At 48.5% G+C, this 16,867-nt stretch overlaps 1 protein-coding gene and 1 long non-coding RNA gene across 2 annotated transcripts; both read left to right on the top strand.

Annotated features, from left to right (window-relative positions):
- Positions 1-3,163: 3,163 nt before the first annotated feature.
- LOC144341537 (short transmembrane mitochondrial protein 1) lies at positions 3,164-3,610 on the top strand. The gene is given in 2 exon segments (XM_078005192.1): positions 3,164-3,430; positions 3,433-3,610. Coding segments are annotated over 2 exon segments (162 nt in total). The 5' UTR covers positions 3,164-3,315; the 3' UTR covers positions 3,480-3,610.
- Positions 3,611-10,762: 7,152 nt separating this feature from the next.
- Positions 10,763-13,379, top strand: LOC144341540 (uncharacterized). Its single transcript, XR_013418534.1, has 2 exons — positions 10,763-10,891; positions 12,816-13,379. It is a non-coding gene; the product is annotated as an uncharacterized LOC144341540 (long non-coding RNA).
- Positions 13,380-16,867: the final 3,488 nt, after the last annotated feature.

The following is a 16,867-nucleotide window of genomic DNA, read 5'->3' as shown; positions in this document are numbered from 1 at the left end:
TTTTTTTAGAAATGGGGTCTTGCTATGTTGCACAGGCTGGTCTCAAACTCCTAACCTCAAGTGATCCTCCTACCTTTGCCTTCCAGAGGGCTGGGATTACAGGCGTGAGCCACTGCGCCTGGCCCTGTGGAGAAGGTTGACCAATATGGCAGCCTATGCAAACCCCTGAGGTGTTCTATGCCCATTTTACAGATGAGGCAAGAACAGTTTGAGCAGCAGCTGCAGAAAGAACTCTGAAGCCAAAGGAGGCTTCTGAGGGAGGTCCCATAATTGTGTCTGAAGAGACCAGGCATGTTCAAAGACGTCCAAGCTTTGTACTGAAATCAGTGGCTTCCAGGTTTCTTAAGAGAGACCATCTTGGCTCTTGATTTTATTTTTCACTTTGTCTTGTGCCCAAGGACCCCAGAGATCCCAGGCCTGTGAGGTAGAGAGGTGAGAGCTGGCTTACATTAGTCAAACCGTGGGTTGAATCCTGGCCTACTAGCTGTGTGACACTAGGTGAGCTACTTCAGATCTCTGGGCCTCAATTTCTTCATCAGGAAAATGCCAGTGTCACAGTAAAATCTCTTTAGGGTCCCTGCCAGGCGTGACAGTTGATAGTTCTGTTATTCCCTGGATTGCCCTGGATTTGCATCATCCTAACACCTGGCAGGATTTGAAGCCCATTCACGCGCTTTTAGCAGCTCATTCAGTCCCCACCACAGCTCTGTGGGTTGGGGAGGCAGGCAGGCCTGCCATGTTTTCCCATTCCCATTTGAGAGATGGGGAAACTGAGGCACAGAGAGTTGAAGTGGCTAGCCATGGGAACCACAGCAGGCTGGGGGTAGCCAGGACCTGAGCAGGCATGTGGGGACCTCTGGACCACTGTCTTGTGGGCAACCTCATCAACAGGGATCCCCACCATGCCACCCTGGAGGGCCAAGCATTGTCATGGCCATGACAGCTGCTGAGACCAAAGTTTGGGCCAGTTTCAGGGTCTGGTTTGCAGTGTCTGGCCCTCTGGGCCTCCTTACCCCACGCAGCTCCAGTTGCTCGGCTCTCGGCCCAACATAGAACACTGGGCAGGATTCAGGAGCTGCTCCCGGAGGCCCCTGCAAAGGCCTTTCAGAGGAGGAGGCCCTGGAATCACTACTCCAGCAGACTCTTCCTACCTCGGCAACTCCCCTCTGTGTCCACACTCCCTGCCTTGGATGACACAGGTTTCCTTTCTTGGGATCCTCTCATTCCTCCTCCCTGCCAACCTGATTCCTAGCTATCCTTTAAAGTCCAAGGACCCTGTGTTTGAGCCAAGTGCTCTACGTACATTTTGTTATTTAATCATCTCTAAGTCTGTTTTCTCATCTCTAAAGTAAGAATAAAAATACCCGTGATAGCATAATTTGCCCCCTATTTTACCAAGGAGGAAAATGAGGCTCATGCCACGTGCCTGAGGTCACACAATTCATAAGGGATGGAGCCAGGATTGAGCCTCAGGGCTTAAAAAACCTGGGACCTCTGCACCACTCCACTTTGAATTCTTTATCCAGGTCACAAAGCACTGGAGGACTGCTCGGGCCCGTGGCCACTGGAGCATTCCCAGCCTCTGCTAAGTGTCTGTCCTCTGGGTCTCTCTTGTCTCCCTCTGTGAACTCTGAGTCCTACAGGCCAGAGACTGCATCCTGTCTGCTCCACACCCTAGCCTGTCATATAGTTGCTCTTGGTAAGTCCTTGCTAGTTGAAGGCTCATAGTGGACACATCTGCCGTGCAGAGGGATACCAAGGCCAGCTGAGACCTGGAAGCCTGGAGCCTGGACATTCCAGAACTCTTTGACATAGCACTTAGAACACAGAAGTAGTTTTCCCCACTGACCACAAACTTGGTCATGATTCTTCTAACCATGCAGGATAATACGACATTTAAAAGCACAGGCTTGGCTGGGCACAGTGGCTCATGCCTGTAACCCCAGCACTTTGGGAGGCCGAGGAAGGCGGATCACTTGAGGTCAGGAGTCTGAGACCAGCCTGGCCAACATGGTGAAACCCCCATCTCTGCTAAAAATACAAAAATTAGCCGGGCATGGTGGCAGGTGCCTGTAATCTCAGCTACTTGGGAGGCTGAGGCATGAGAATTGCTTGAACCCAGGAGGTGGAGGTTGCAGTGAGATGAGATCGTGCCACTGCACTCCAGCTTGGGCAACAGAGTGAGACTCCATCTCAAAAAAAACAAAAAATCACAGGCTCAGGGTTTGACACTGTTTTCCATCACTGTGTGACCCAAGGCAAGTGACTTTATATATTTCATAAATCTGAATCTTATGGATTTCATAAATCTAAATCTGCATCCATTGTAAGGTATATCATATTTTATGTTGTACCACAAAAGGTAAAGCACTCCTTGCCAGTTTAGCTATAAAAGCCATCGATTGTAAGATGCGTCTCAGTTTCAGAGAAGCTAAGATTTATATAGACATTCACCAAAAAAATTTTTTATATATATAGATATAATATTAATTTGCATTTCCCTGATTATATATATATGAATGGCTGATAAGCACATGAAAAGATACTCAACATCATTAGTCAAGTCATCAGGGAAATGCAGATTAAAACCACAATGAGGTACCACTACTGCATCCATTAGAATAGCTGAAAAACAAAATGAAATGAAACAAAACAAAACCCAAACTGACCACACCAGGTTGGCAAGGAGGTGAAGCAGTTATATTGCTGATATGAATATAAAACCAATTTGGATAACAGTTTGGCAGCTCCTTCAAAAGATAAACATGTATCTATTATATGATCCAGACATTCTACTCCTAAATATTTACCCAACGGAAATTAAAACATGTCCACCCAAAGATTTCTACACAAATGTTTATAGCAACTTTATTTATAATAGCCCAAAGCTAGAAACAGCCATAAGGTCTACCAATAAGTGAATGGATAAAGATATGGTGGTATATCCATGCAATGGAGTAGTATTCAGCGATCAAAAGGAATTCACTATTGGTATGTGCAACAACATGGATAAATCTCACAATAATTATGTTGAGTGAAAAAAATCCAGACAAAAGAGAGTTCATACTATATAATTTGATTTATATAAGACTCTACAAAATGTAAAGGAATCTCTATTGACAGAAAGCAGATCAGTGGTTGCTGAGGATTGGGGTAGAAGGAAGGAGGAATGGATTACAAAGAAACACAAGAAAACTGTTGGGAGTGCTGGAGATGTCTGTCGTATCGATTGTAGTAATAGCTGCACGGGTGTAAACATGTTCAAACTTACCGAATGGAGGCTCAGACCAGCCTGCAGAGCTGCAGCCACCCTTCATGCCCTCCCTAACCTCCCTGCTAACAATCATGCTCCAGTTCCTACTTGGATTCACTTTGGCCAACGTGGTTGGAATGTATCTGGCTCAGAACTATGATGTACCAAACCTGGCTAAAAAAAAAAGGACTTGAAGCCAGGAAGAAAGAAACCCCCTAGTCGATGAGGCTGACTCTAGCACTGCCTTCTGGATACACTGATTCCACCACTCTTGAGGGCCTCCTTTACCATCTCAACCAAAGTCTTTTGTTTTTATCTCCAGCCTCAGTGATTTTCTTCCTTGCTAGACCCTGTGTTTTTTGCCTTAGAGGAAGCAAAATGAGGCCCCAAGTTGAGAACTATCATTATGTTTCTGATATCTCACCTCTTGCTATCTCCTTCTTCCAGCTGAGTGGGAGGTTCTAAGACTGGAATTACGGTGCTAGATTAGTAAACATGACCTTTAATGAGTAGTCTCTTATTTATTTGGGATTTCTACTACCTTTTGTCAAAAGAAAAATTGAGGGGTTTTGTATAGCAGGTCAAATACAAATAATACTTATTTCACAGATTTTAGCAATTAAAATAGGTGCTTGTTAAACATTTGGTACTAAATTGTGTTGTTTTGGCTGGACAGGGTGGTTCACACTTGTAATCCCATTACTTTGGGAAGCTGAGGTGGGTAGATTGCCTGAGATCAGGAGTTTGAGACCAGCCTGGGCAACATGGTGAAACTCTGTCTCTACCAAAAATACAAAAAGTTATCTAGGGCCAGGTGTGGTGGCTCACGCCTGTAATCCCAGCACTTTGGGAGGCTGAGGCAGGGGGATCACCTGGTCGAGAGTTCGAGACCAGCCTGGCTGACATGGTGAAACCCCGTCTCTACTAAAAACACAAAAAAGTAGCCGGGTGTGGTGGTGCATGCCTGTAATCCCGGCTACTCAGGAGGCTGAGGCAGGGGAATCATTTGAACCTGGGAGGCAGAGGTTGCAGTGAGCTGAGATCGCACCATTGCACTCCAGCCCGGCAACAAGAGCAAAACTCTGTCTCAAAAAAAAAAAAAAAAAAAAAGGTAGCTAGGCATAGTGGTGCACACTGTAATCCAAGCTGCTTGGGAGGCTGAGGTGGGAAGATCGCTTGAGCCTGGGAAGCGGAGGTTGCAGTGAGCCAAGATCACGCCATTGCACTGGGCAACAGTGAGACTCTGTCTCAAAATAAATAAATAAATAAATAAAATTAAAAATTTATGTAGTTTTAAAATAATTAAAATTAATATCTAGAGAAAAAACCTCTTATCAGTATACACTTTAAATATGTATAGCTCAGTAGACTTCAATTATACCTCAACAAAGTTGAAAAATATGAACAAATGTTTGTTTTAGAATAGAACCATATCCAGGAATATTGTTGTGGGACTTAAATGAGATCCAGCACCAGCCCAGTCTGGTGGGTGGTAAGAGCACCACAAATGTCAACTCATGTTGTTAGTGCCCCAACACTCAGCCTGCCCGTGGTACCGCACCGCCGCGGCTCAGCCTGCCCGTGGTACTGTACCTCTGTGGAGTCTTGCAGTTTTTGTTCCACTACAAGGTCCCATTACAGACAGGGGTCTGGCGCTGGGAGAGACCAAGGGCTCTGCCCCAGGTCCCACAGGGAGTTCATGCCAGCTTTTCTGGCCCAGATGAGTCCTGGGCCCCGTGGCACCTCTCACTGGCTTGACCCCAGGCTGGGCAAAAGGAGACAATCCCAGTGTCCAGGGGCCTAGAAATAGTCTGTTTTGTGGGAGTAAAGGCCACTGGAGACTGTGAAAGTGGCCATCGGCCGTGTGAGAAATCCTTGGTGTCTGATGATGGGTTCTTATCAAGGACAATTGACCACAATGAGTGGCCTGAGACAGGCTGATGCTCGGCTAGCTTTGATGTTACACATCTTGTGGCCTCTCTACATGGATGCAGCGTTCCTCTATGCAGCACTCACTGGCCAGGCCTCACATCCCCTGTAAGCAAATGCTTGAAAGCCACTCTTGACAGCAACTGTGAGAAGCCCCCACCGCAGGCCGCCTTTGGGGCAGGCCAAGATTCAGCATTACTCAGAGCTTCCAGTACCTGCATAAGTTCAAACAGGAAGCCCGGTTTTTCCTCTTATGTCAACAACAGCCTGTATTCTGTTCTGGCCGCTGAGCTCCCTCATAGAGTGGGTTTCTTGGGGTGAAAGTTAGGGTATCAGTGGCCCTTGAGGCCCCACCAGCAGATGCCTCTGCCAAAAGCAACTCACCTGGGAAGGCCTGGGGGCTTTGTGCTACCAAGTCTTGGAAATGATCTAGCAATCTAAGGCTTTGCAAACAAAGGGGGGGATCTGGCTGGGCGCATAGTAGGGCTCCAACTGATTTAGATTGAAATGCAACATGTCCCAAAACAAATACCACTTCTCCCAGATTCCTGGCTCAGCACATACCACCTCCACCTGCTCCCTTGAGCCGGACACCCTGAAGGCACCTCCCGGGCTATTTTGCTCCCTCATTCTCCACCCCGAGTGGAGACTAAGTCCATCTGTCCTTCTCCCTCAATGTTTCCCAAATCCTTCCCTCCTCCCCCTGCTCTCTGTGATGGTTTCAGTCCAGACCCCTGGTCCCCCTCAGATGGTGATGCCACTCTCTCCTCACTGTGTCGCCTGGTCCCATTCCATGTATGGGCCACACAGTGGCCAGAGCATCTCTCCTGGATGCTTGAAGGGGCCAGGCATGGTGGCTCATACCTGTAATCGCAGCACTTTGGTAGGCTGAGGCGGGAGGATCCCTTGAGCACAGGAGTTGGAGATCAGCCTGGGCACACATAGTGAGACCTTGTCTCTACAAAAAGATTAACAAAATTACCGGGGCATGGTGGCATGTATCTGTAATCCTGGCTACTCTGGAGGCTGAGGCAGGAGAATCAATTGAGCCTGGGAGGCAGAGGCTGCAGTGAGCCGAGATGGCACCACTGCACTCCAGCCTGGGTCACAGACTGAAACCCTGTCTCAAAAAAAGAAGAAGAGAAAAAAAAGGTTAAAAAAAAAAATAGACCGGGTGCAGTGGCTCATGCCTGTAATCCCAGCACTTTGGGAGGCCGAGGTGGGCGATTCACCTGAGGTCAGGAGTTTAAGAGCAGCCTGGCCAACATGGTGAAACCCTATCTCTACTAAAAATACAAAAACTAACTGAGTGTGGTGGTGGGCACCTGTAATCCCAGCTACTCGGGAGGCTGAGGCAGGAGAATTGCTTGAACCCGGGAGGCAGTGAGCCGAGATTGTGCCATCGCACTCCAGCCTGGGTGACAAAAGCAAAACTCCGTCTCAGAAAAAAAAAAAAAAATAGATGCTTGAGGGATGACATCACAAATGGACCTTCTTACTATCTTACACACCTGCTATGTGGCAAATGTAAAGGCCCTGCTGGCCCCAGGGTGGCCTTCCATGTGTCAGAACTCATCCTTGCTCCCCAGTGTGCTCTCTTTGCTCTTTCTGTGAACACCCAGGTGCCTTGCGGTAGGGGGTCCCTAAACAAGCCCCAAGTCTTCCTGTCCTCCTGGGCTTTGTGCAGTGCTCTGAATAGGCACCTGCTCCCAGCTGCTGCCTGCCCCTGGACCTCACAGTGTACCAACTCTCACCTTTCAACTGAATCCCTCGCCTCTCCCCTGTCCTGCCCCACCCAGTTCACTTTTCCTGACCACAGCTGGAGTGGGTCTCCCTCCTCTGTCTGTGTGTGCCGCTCAGTTTTGCATGCATCTCCCACGGGCATCTCTAGCCTCTCTGAGGGCAGGGGTCCAATTTGGCTCTGTGTCTGCAGGCCAGCCCAGCCCGGCCCTGCTCAGTCAAGGAGGGTCTGGCATACAGCAGATGTTGGGCAGTGTGTGTTGGATGGCCACCTCTCTGTGCCTTTCATAACCTCAAGGGATCAGACTGGGCCTGGAAGCAGCTCGGAGCATGTGACAGACTCCACCTCTCCCCTGCGTCCTAGGCTCCCTGATGTGTCTTGCTGTAATAAGGAAAAAGTCCCGTGGCATTGATAATTAGTGGGCAGGGCCAAGGGAAGGGTCTTTTCTCGGGGAATTTCTCTGAATATGGAATACCTTTCATATGCTTCTCTAGCTTTAGTAGGAGAGCTGACCTGTGGCCAAGGCTGGAACACTCACGCAACCACATTCCATTTTTGTGGAGCTGTGAAGAACATATTACTCCTAGAGCAACGCCCTCCCCACCCCAGGCTGGGTAGGTGCTTGCAGGGCAAAAGGGAGGCCCAGCTCTTCTCTGTGCCTCAGTTTTCTCATTCTGTACAATGGAAAGTACCTGTCTCATAGGGTTATGATGATGATTAAATGAGCGAGTATGCACGAAGCTCTGAAACAGAGCTGGACACACGATAGTTCTGATGATGATGGTTTATGGGGCATCCCAGCATGATGGGAACTGTGCAAGTCACAGTTTGGGAAGGTCAGGTCCCAGGCATATGAGACCCATTCATAGATCCCTTTCTCCTGAGGAGTAGGCTCCATGAGGGCAGAGGCTGCATCTGGCATATGGTAGGTCCTTAGTAAGAGTTTGTTGAATGATTTTCAGACCAGGCTGAGCTGAAGTTTTTTTTTCCTGTGCCAGGGAAGAAAGGCTTTAGTAGGCAATTGGGAGAGTAAAGAGGTTTAAAGGTGAATGTTTAATTCCCCTCCCCCCGCTTTTTTTTTTTTTTTTTTTTTTTTTTTTTTGAGACAGAGTCTTGCTCTGTTACCCAGACTGGAGTGCAGCGGTGCAATCTCGGCTCACTGCAATCTTGGCTCACTGCAGCCTCCACCTCCTGGGTTCAAGCAATTCCTGTGCCTCAGCCTCTCGAGTAACTGGGATTATAGGTGCACGCCGTCACGCCTGGCTAATTTTTGTATTTTTAATAGAGACGGGGTTTCGTCCTGTTGGCCAGACTGGTCTTGAACTCCTGGCCTCAAGTGATCTGGCAGCCTCGGCCTCCCAAAGTGCTGAGATTACAGGTGTGAGCTACCGTGCTTGGCCTTCTTAAAAGAACAAATACTTAAAGTGCTTATTTACCAGAGTAGTGCTAATTAGTAATAATTATTATCTGGTCATTAAATTAGACCTGCCTCCGGATCTCCTGTTAGGTACCCGCAGAGGCCCATGTCAGGTAAAGAGCAGGCAAACTGTACATGTTTAAAATAACCTGATCCGCTCCCAGAGAGCCAGGTGGCTGTCTCTCCTGCCTCTTCAGCCTCCTGTACCTAAGGCCTCTGGAGTCTTTGGATGGGATGATATTCTATCTGATCCAGCCTCCTGCCTTACAACCAGATGCACACAGCCACTGGGAGGAGGGCCGTGTCTTGAGCCCTTTGAAGGCTGTGTGGTATAAGAACTCTCAGCCAAGGATGAGCCTCCCTGGGTATGGAGTCCCTCACACACACCATAGATCTTCCTGGGACCTGAATCCACTGGGTACCGGGCTATGCTGGGTGCTGGGGTGAGAGCAGTGAGCTAAGCAGACTCAGCCTTGCCAGTACGGGACTCAGGGTCTGGGAGGGGAGATGGGGAGACAGACATGCACAAACTTTAGACACACCAAAACACATATGGCAACAAAGGAAATGTCTGAGGTAACAGTGAAGGCTGACCTTGCAGAAAGTGACCTGTGAGTCTGGGGGACTCGGGAAGGCTTCCACAAAATGTGAGGATTCAGCAGAGATCTGAAGGGTGCATAGGAGTTATCAAGGTAAGAGAGGGCTGGTTGCGGTGGCTCATGCCTGTAATCCCAGCACTTTGGGAGGCTGAGGCGGGTGGATCACCTGAGGTCAGGAGTTCGAGACCAGCCTGACCAACATGGTAAAATCTTGTCTCTACTAAAAATACAAAATTAGCCAGACAAGGTGGCATGTGCCTATAATCCCAGCTACTTGGGAGGCTGAGGCAGGAGAATTACTTGAACCTAGGAGGCAAAGGTTGCAGTGAGCAAGATCATGCCATTGCACTCCATCCTGGGTGACAGAGGGAGACTCCATCTCAAAAGCAAAAAACAAAACAAAACAAAAAACCCAATAAAACCATGAGAGGGGTTGAGAGGGTTGCAAGCTCAGTAGTGCATGAGTAGTGTTGTGAAGAGTATTGTGAATAGTATGGAAACAGTAGCATGTATAGTGTGTGAATAGTAGTGAGTAGTGTATGAATAGTAGTGTGAATAGCAGCGTGAATAACAGTATGAAAGCATTGTGAATGTAGTGTAAATAACAATGCAAAGGCCGGGCGCAGTGGCTCATGCCTGTAATCCCAGCACTTTGGGAGGCCAAGGCAGGTGGATCACAAGGTCAGGAGATTGAGACCATCCTAGCTAACACAGTGAAAACCCGTCTCTACTACAAATACAAAAAATTAGCCAGGTGTGGTGGCAGGCATCTGTAGTCCCAGCTACTTGGGAGGCTGAGACAAGAGAATGGCGTGAACCCAGGAGGCGGAGCTTGCAGTGAGCCAAGATCGTACCACTGCACTCCAGCCTGGGCAACAGTGCAAGACTCCACCTCAAAAAAAAAAAACAAAAAACAAAAAACAGTGAAGGCCGGGTGCGGTGGCTCAAGCCTGTAATCCCAGCACTTTGGGAGGCCGAGATGGGCGGATCACGAGGTCAGGAGATCGAGACCATCCTGGCTAACACGGTGAAACCCCGTCTCTACTAAGAAATACAAAAAATAGCCGGGCGAGGTGGCGGGCGCCTGTAGTCCCAGCTACTCGGGAGGCTGAGGCCGGAGAATGGCGTGAACCCGGGAGGCGGAGCTTGCAGTGAGCTGAGATCCGGCCACTGCACTCCAGCCTGGGCAACAGAGTGAGACTCCGTCTCAAAAACAAACAAACAAACAAAAAAAACAAAAAAAACACAGTGAATAGCAGTGTAAATAGTGTGTGAATAGTAGTCTGAATAGTAGTGTGAGTAGTGTGCAAACAGGAGTGTGAGTAGTGTGTGGATAGTATTGTAAATAGCAGTGTGAAAGTAGTGGGAAAGGCAGTGTGGATAGCACTGTTAATTGCAGTGTGAGTAGTATGCAGATAGCAGTGTGAATCATGTGTGAACAGTAATAGCCTGAAAAGTGTGCAAACAGTGCAAATAGAAGTGTGAATGGTGGTGTGAACTGTGTGCAAATGGTATATAAATAGCATGTGCATAGGAGTGTAACTAGTGTGTGGCCAGTACTGTGAATAGTAGCAGTGATGGTAGTGTGAAGAGAATTATGAATGGTAGTATGAATAGCATGTGAATTGTGTGCAAATCGTAGTGTGAATAGTGTATCCAGACTGTGTACATAGTGTATGAAAAAGCTCTGTGGCCGGCTGAGAGGCCAAATGGCTGGAGGAGCTGCACCACTGAGCAAAGTTATGAGCAGAGAGGAGGGCTAGGACCCAGGTCTGGGGTCTGGAGCAGTCACTGTGGCATTTGACTGTGCCATTTGCTCTGTCTAGGTTTTCCTGGGAAAGGAGCCTTTGATGGTGGATGTCTTCATGGCACATGTGAGGACCATCATTACCAAATCTCCCTTCAACTGTTTGGAGTTCCCTGCATCAGTCCATGATTCCTTATTGGGCAGGGTAAGCATTGTTCTTCAGGTTTCTTTTTAAAACTCTAAGCGCCATTGGGAAAGGGAAGCCAATGGTCCTCCCACCACCAAGTGACTGGGGCTGGGTGGGCTAAACCTGGAGGAGAAGAGGCCCGGGAAGGGTGAGGCTGCCACAGGTACCTCATAGGTTGGTTGACCAGGCCTGACTGGTAAGGCTGCTATCTGGCAACAAAACCTCTGCTCTGGACTTGCACTGTGAGCCCTCTTCCCTCTTCTCAGGGTGATCTCGCATTGGTGAGTCAGGGTCAGATCCCTGGGGCCCAGCTCCACCCAGGCTCTGTGTCTGACATGAGGTTACAGAACACCCCCATGCTAGCATGCTTGCTCCCAAGTTTAATGTCCTTTTTCAAAGTAGATGTAATTTCAAAGCTTTTATTCATTCTTTTTTTTTTTTCTTTGTGAGACAGTCTGGCTCTGTGACCCAGTGCAGTGGCGGGATCTCGGCTCATTGCAAGCTCTGCCTCCTGGGTTCATGCCATTCTCCTGCCTCAGCCTCTTGAGTAGCTGGGACTACAGGCACCTGCCACCACGTCCAGCTAATTTTTGCATTTTTAGGAGAGATGGGGTTTCACCATGTTAGCCAGGCTGGTCTCGATCTCCTGACCTCGTAATCCACCCACCTCGGCCTTCCAAAGTGCTGGGATTACAGGCATGCACCACCGTGCCTAGTCAGCTTTTATTAATTTTTATGTTGACTTTCGATGACATATAAATACAAATAATGGGGAAAAAATAGCGTGATTAAAGTTAGAGTTCTTCCATCTCTGTCCCCCACTTAGGGTTATCTGTTGGATGTGTCTTCTTCCAGTTTTTTTAAAATGCATTTTCACGGACAAGTATGTAGATACAAAAATAATTTTGTTTGGGATACACATACACACACACAAGTCTGAGTTATACGTATTATTCAGCAGCTTCCTTTTTCAGCTACTGGTACATGTTGGAGATCTTTGCACATCAGTGTATGTAAACCTACTTCCTTCTTTTTAAATGACTGCTTGGTATTCTCCAGAGTGTATTCCATGGGTTATTTACCATTCTCTCTCTGATTAACATTCACATTGTTTCCAGATTGTCACCATCACAAGCAACACTGTAGCAAACATCCTTGTATGTAACTCAGCCTAGCTCAACGCAAGGATAGCTGTTTTGTTTGGTGATGAGGTGTGCATCAGAGGAGGTATTCAAGTAAAAGGTGAAATAATATGTCTTCCTCAACCCACAGCAGTGATGCTCAAACTTTGTTGGGTATGGAGACTACCTGGAGAGCTTTTTAAGCTACATATTGGTGGGCCAGACCCCTGGAATTTCTAATTCAGGAGGACTGGGATGAGGCCTGAGAATCTGCATTTCTAGCAAGTTCCCATGTGATGCCCCTGGTTTAAGGACCTGACTTTGGGAATCGCTGCCTCAGGGTGTTAGCTGCTCAGCCTCTACTTGTTTGAAGAGTCGCATCATCCTAGGAAGGCAATATTCAAGGAAAATTAATCTTGTGCCCCTCCCTCTACTAAGAGGTAGGCACCCTAGCTGGCATCCCTTTGGGAGGCAAGGCCTTCAGGGCACTGGTGATGGGTCCAGAGGTCTGGTTAGCAGGGCTGTCAGGTCAGATGTTCCAGCTAGGCCTAAAAGCCTAGGACCTCTTGACTCTTGACATAGCCTCAGGACCATCCTTTTCTAGGCACACAACCGCTCACCCCTGTGCAGTGAGCGACTCTCCCCGTTCTTCCCTTTGGAGCCAAATGAAGGGTTCTGAGATTGGCGGCGAGCTGTTTACACAACATGATTGGGAAGTGCTCTGGGGTTTTCATAACAGAAACAATAGGAGACCACATCCCCAGAGAAGGTCTTCTAAAGGTCTTGAGGTTTCAAGATCTTGATGTTCTCTTTGTTCTCAGCTGGACTGGAGGAGGTCACAATGGGGTTGGAGGAGACCATCACTGGGACAGAGATGGGAGGAAACTGGAGCTTGGACCCTTGGAACTAAAGACCATCAGAAAGACTTACTGCCCTTCCTGGGCTTACTTGGTGGCTTGGACACTTCTGCACCTGAGGATGGTCCAGTTGCAGGCTGAGGGTCAGACCCAATGGGCATTTGTCCGGTGTTTCTGCCCAGAGCAGAGCTGTCACCCTGCAGTTCACAGAACTCCTGGTCCTTTCCCCACAGTGTGCTGTCCATGAACATCAGCCATCTTGATCATGAGAAAGAGGATTCCTGTCAACTGCAGGCTCCTCTGTTTGATGCAGGTAGCGAAGGGAGGTGGGAAGGAGGCTCTGTTACCTACCACAAAGTGACCACAAATCCTGTGAGATGGATGGGAGCTCCTTTGGAGCTCCTGAGAGCTGCAGCAGGTCCTGCCCCTTCAGTGGCACAGAGTCTGGCTCCAGTTATAATCCTGGGCAGTAATGTTTGGGTTACCCTCTCTCTCTGGTTGGGTAATATATAAAGTCTTGTCTGTCTTGACTGGCTGTTGTTCATGGTTGTAAGACCAACACCTAATATATAGTAGGTGCCTGACAGCTCCTGTTGAATACATGATGAGATGAAGTTCTTAGAAGGTGTCTGCAAGATGAACTAGCCTTTACATTCCCTGGAATCGGTGGGCCAGACCCTAGGGTGAGCTGCTCAGCTGCTTGAGAACCCCTTTGCATGGCTGCTGCTGTAGGGGACTGGGTTCCACTACCAGAATCAACTTCCACACAACCTCAGATGCCAAAGGAGCCCTGGGGGGAAACTCCAGCCTCCTATCCAGGGGTTACCCTGGGACAGGCCCACCAGAGAGGAGAGTGTACAGAGAGGGGAGACTGGCTTCTCCCTTCCCAAGGAGGAGGGGTGGAATGGATCTGTGACCATTATGTCAGCATTTCACAGACCCCAGGTCCGCCCACACGGGCTAAGGGCAAGGCCATGCTGTGTCCAGGATCCATCACCCGGCCTCTCAACCCTCGGCCACCCTCCAACGCCGCACTAATACTGGAACTGGGTGGGGGTGGGGGCAGAGAATTTTAATTCTTTCAGACTCAAAACTTAACTTCTCATTTCTTTCAAGACACTCACCCCTTACCCAAAAAACGAAAGTCAAGGCTAAGGGGAATTCTGCGTGGTGGAAAAGCTTAAGGTGTTACTTTTGGTCTGGGTGAGGCTGGTCATCCGCATTTACCTCAGACAAAAGTGCCTGAGGCTGAGAGCCCTGAGGCTGAGGGTCTCTAGGTGGGAATGACAGGGTGGGTAGGGGCGTGGAGAAGGGCGCTCCCCCGAGGCTGGGCGAGGAGGATGTCGCCACCTGCACAGCTGGCGCGGCTGGGCCCGGGGTTGGGGGGAAGGGGCGAGTCCCTTTGTGGGCCTCCAAGTCCAGCCAGTCCCCTGCCGCCCCACACGCGGCGCTTTGAAGTGGCCGCGCTGGCTGCCCTCTCCCGCGCGGCGCCGCCCCCGCTGCGTCCGCACCTTGGCAGTGGCTGAGCGCTGTCCAAGGGAAGGGGCGGGTGGCACCCGCTGGGCACTCTTTGTAAAGTCATCCCCCAGGAAGGCTGGGCCGAGGAGTCCCTCGGGGGAATCCGCCTGGGGTCGCGGGGTCGAGGGGTGTTGGGTTAACCCCTAACACTTCTGAAAGACTGGTCAGCCCTCGGGACTCAGGGTGGGACGGCAGAGCCCCCACCGCTAGGTTCCTCTGCTGGGCGGGGTTTACGCCCCTGGGAAGCGGCTGGAGACCAATTTCCTGTGAAAATCCTAAGAGCCATTTTGGCAATAAATTTGTACAAGTTCTTTAAAACTGTGCCGACCTCTGATCCAGCACCTCCTTGCTGCCTAGAAAATAATCGCAGATACGTGCAAAAAGGTGTGTGCTATGACACATTGGAGCATTGCTTAGAACTGGGAAACCATGGGAATATTCAGCAGTAGAGACTGTTACATTCACTAATTAACTAATAGTTTACCACGGCCAGACAGCATTGGAGAAAATCCTAGACTTCAAATCGTGAGTAATGATGACATAGAATATTTACTATGAACAAAAAAAATGCTCTTGACATTGTTATCCAATAACTATATAAGCCTGTATGAAAAAAAGACTGGAGGGAAATAAGACAACACATTCTTAGTAGTAGTTCTCTCTGGGTGCTGGGATTAAAGGATGACTGTAATTATCTTAGGCGTTTCTGAAATGTTTAATACTCTATGCCATAATCATGTATTTAAAAATAAATGTTATTTAGATAAAACCTTAGTTCAGCCAGGCGTGGTGGCTCAAGCCTCTAATCCTAGCACTTTGGGAGGCTGAGGCGGGCAGACCACTTGAGGTCAGGAGCAGCCTAGCCAATGTGGTGAAACCCCATCTCTACCAAAAATAAAAAAATTAACCGAGCATGGTAGGAGGCACCTGTAATCCCAGCTACTCAGGAGGTTGAGGCAGGAGAATTGCTTGAACCTGGGAGGCAAAGGTTGCAGAGAGCCAAGATCACGCCATTGCACTCCAGCCTGGGCAACAGAGTGAGGCTCCACCTCCAAAAAAAAAAAAAGAAAGTAAAGGAATAAAAGAACGACTGCTCCATAGACAGAGCAGAGGGCTGCTGGTTGCCCATTTGTACAGTTATTTTTTTATTACATGCTAAACAAGGGATGGATTATTCATGCCTCCCCTTTTTAGACCATATAGGGTAACTTTCTGATGTTGCCATGACATTTGTAAACTGTCAGGGTGCTGGTAGGAGAGTAGCAGTGAGGATGAAGATAGGTCACTCTTGTCACCAAGCTTGGTTTTGGTGGGTTTTGGCCAGCTTCTTTTTGCAAACTATTTTATCAGCAAGGTCTCTATGACCTGTATCTTGTCCCGACCTCCTGTCTCATCCTGTGACTTAGAATGCCTTAACCATCTGGCAATCCAACCCAGTAGGTCTCAGCCTCATTTTACTCAAGATGGAGTTGCTCTGGTCCGAACACTTTTGACACACCCATCAGCATGCAAACCAGCCCTAACCCAACCTGAACCCTCAAAGGTAGAGAAATAAAGAGAAACGCTGAGAAGCAGGAGTGAGACCCCCTCACTCCCCAAAGGCCATAGTGTGGTCTCCCAGAGGTTCTGGGTCTGATGATTCATCCTTTCTTCGATACCACTCAGGAGGCCTGGGTGGTAGAGGAAGCTTCCTGGACTTGTCAGACATTCAGCTTCCTTCCTAATAGGTGGTAATCAGTTGGCTATGGGAGAGACCCCTCACCTCTGCGGGGGTCATCATTCCTTCCTCCTGCCCTGCCCCACCTTCATACGTTCCTGTGGTTAAGAACAGTCCTGAATTATTAGCGGATGGCTGGTGGAGAAGTATTGAGAACTACATTCTCCCAGGATTTATTCAGAGGGTTTGGGCTACAGCCCATTGAAATGGGCCCCTCCATCCTGCACCATAAGGTTTAGAGAGCACTAAAAAAATTTCTCTTATCTCTAGTCAACTCTGGTGATCCTTTGAAGATTTTGTTTCTAATTTGGCAGATTATTACTGTAAGTCATTTTGTGCTTCTGATTTCTTTAACATTCATTTTTTTTCTTCTGAAAGCACAGTAAAACATTGGGGGTGGCTGTGTGGGTGGGAGTCTTGCTGGGACTCCCAGAGAGGGCTGCTACTAAGTAAAATTTGCTTTTACTAAAATGGGCGTGTGAACACACACACACACACACACACACACACACACAGAGTCACCTCCCAGAGAAGTCTTTTTCTGTTCTAAATTCACTTTAGGTAAGTGTACCGATTTGGCCTAGAGGTTTTTAAAAGACTGAAAAGAAATGTGAAAAGAAAAGCAAGATGCACAGAGGACAGAGTAAGTAGAAGAAACACCTCTACTATTAATTTCGGCAGAAGACAATGGAGAGAATGGGGAAGAAGCAATATGCAAAGAGCTGACAGCTAATAATTTTCCAGAACTGTTGGGTCTGTGACTCCTCAGGCTGAAGACACA

The sequence above is a fragment of the Macaca mulatta genome, chromosome 6 (genome assembly GCF_049350105.2).
Source record: "Macaca mulatta isolate MMU2019108-1 chromosome 6, T2T-MMU8v2.0, whole genome shotgun sequence".
Classification (NCBI taxonomy): domain Eukaryota; kingdom Metazoa; phylum Chordata; class Mammalia; order Primates; family Cercopithecidae; genus Macaca; species Macaca mulatta.
The sequence above is the reverse complement of the archived record's forward strand: the minus strand, read 5'-3'. Positions and strand labels throughout refer to the sequence as shown.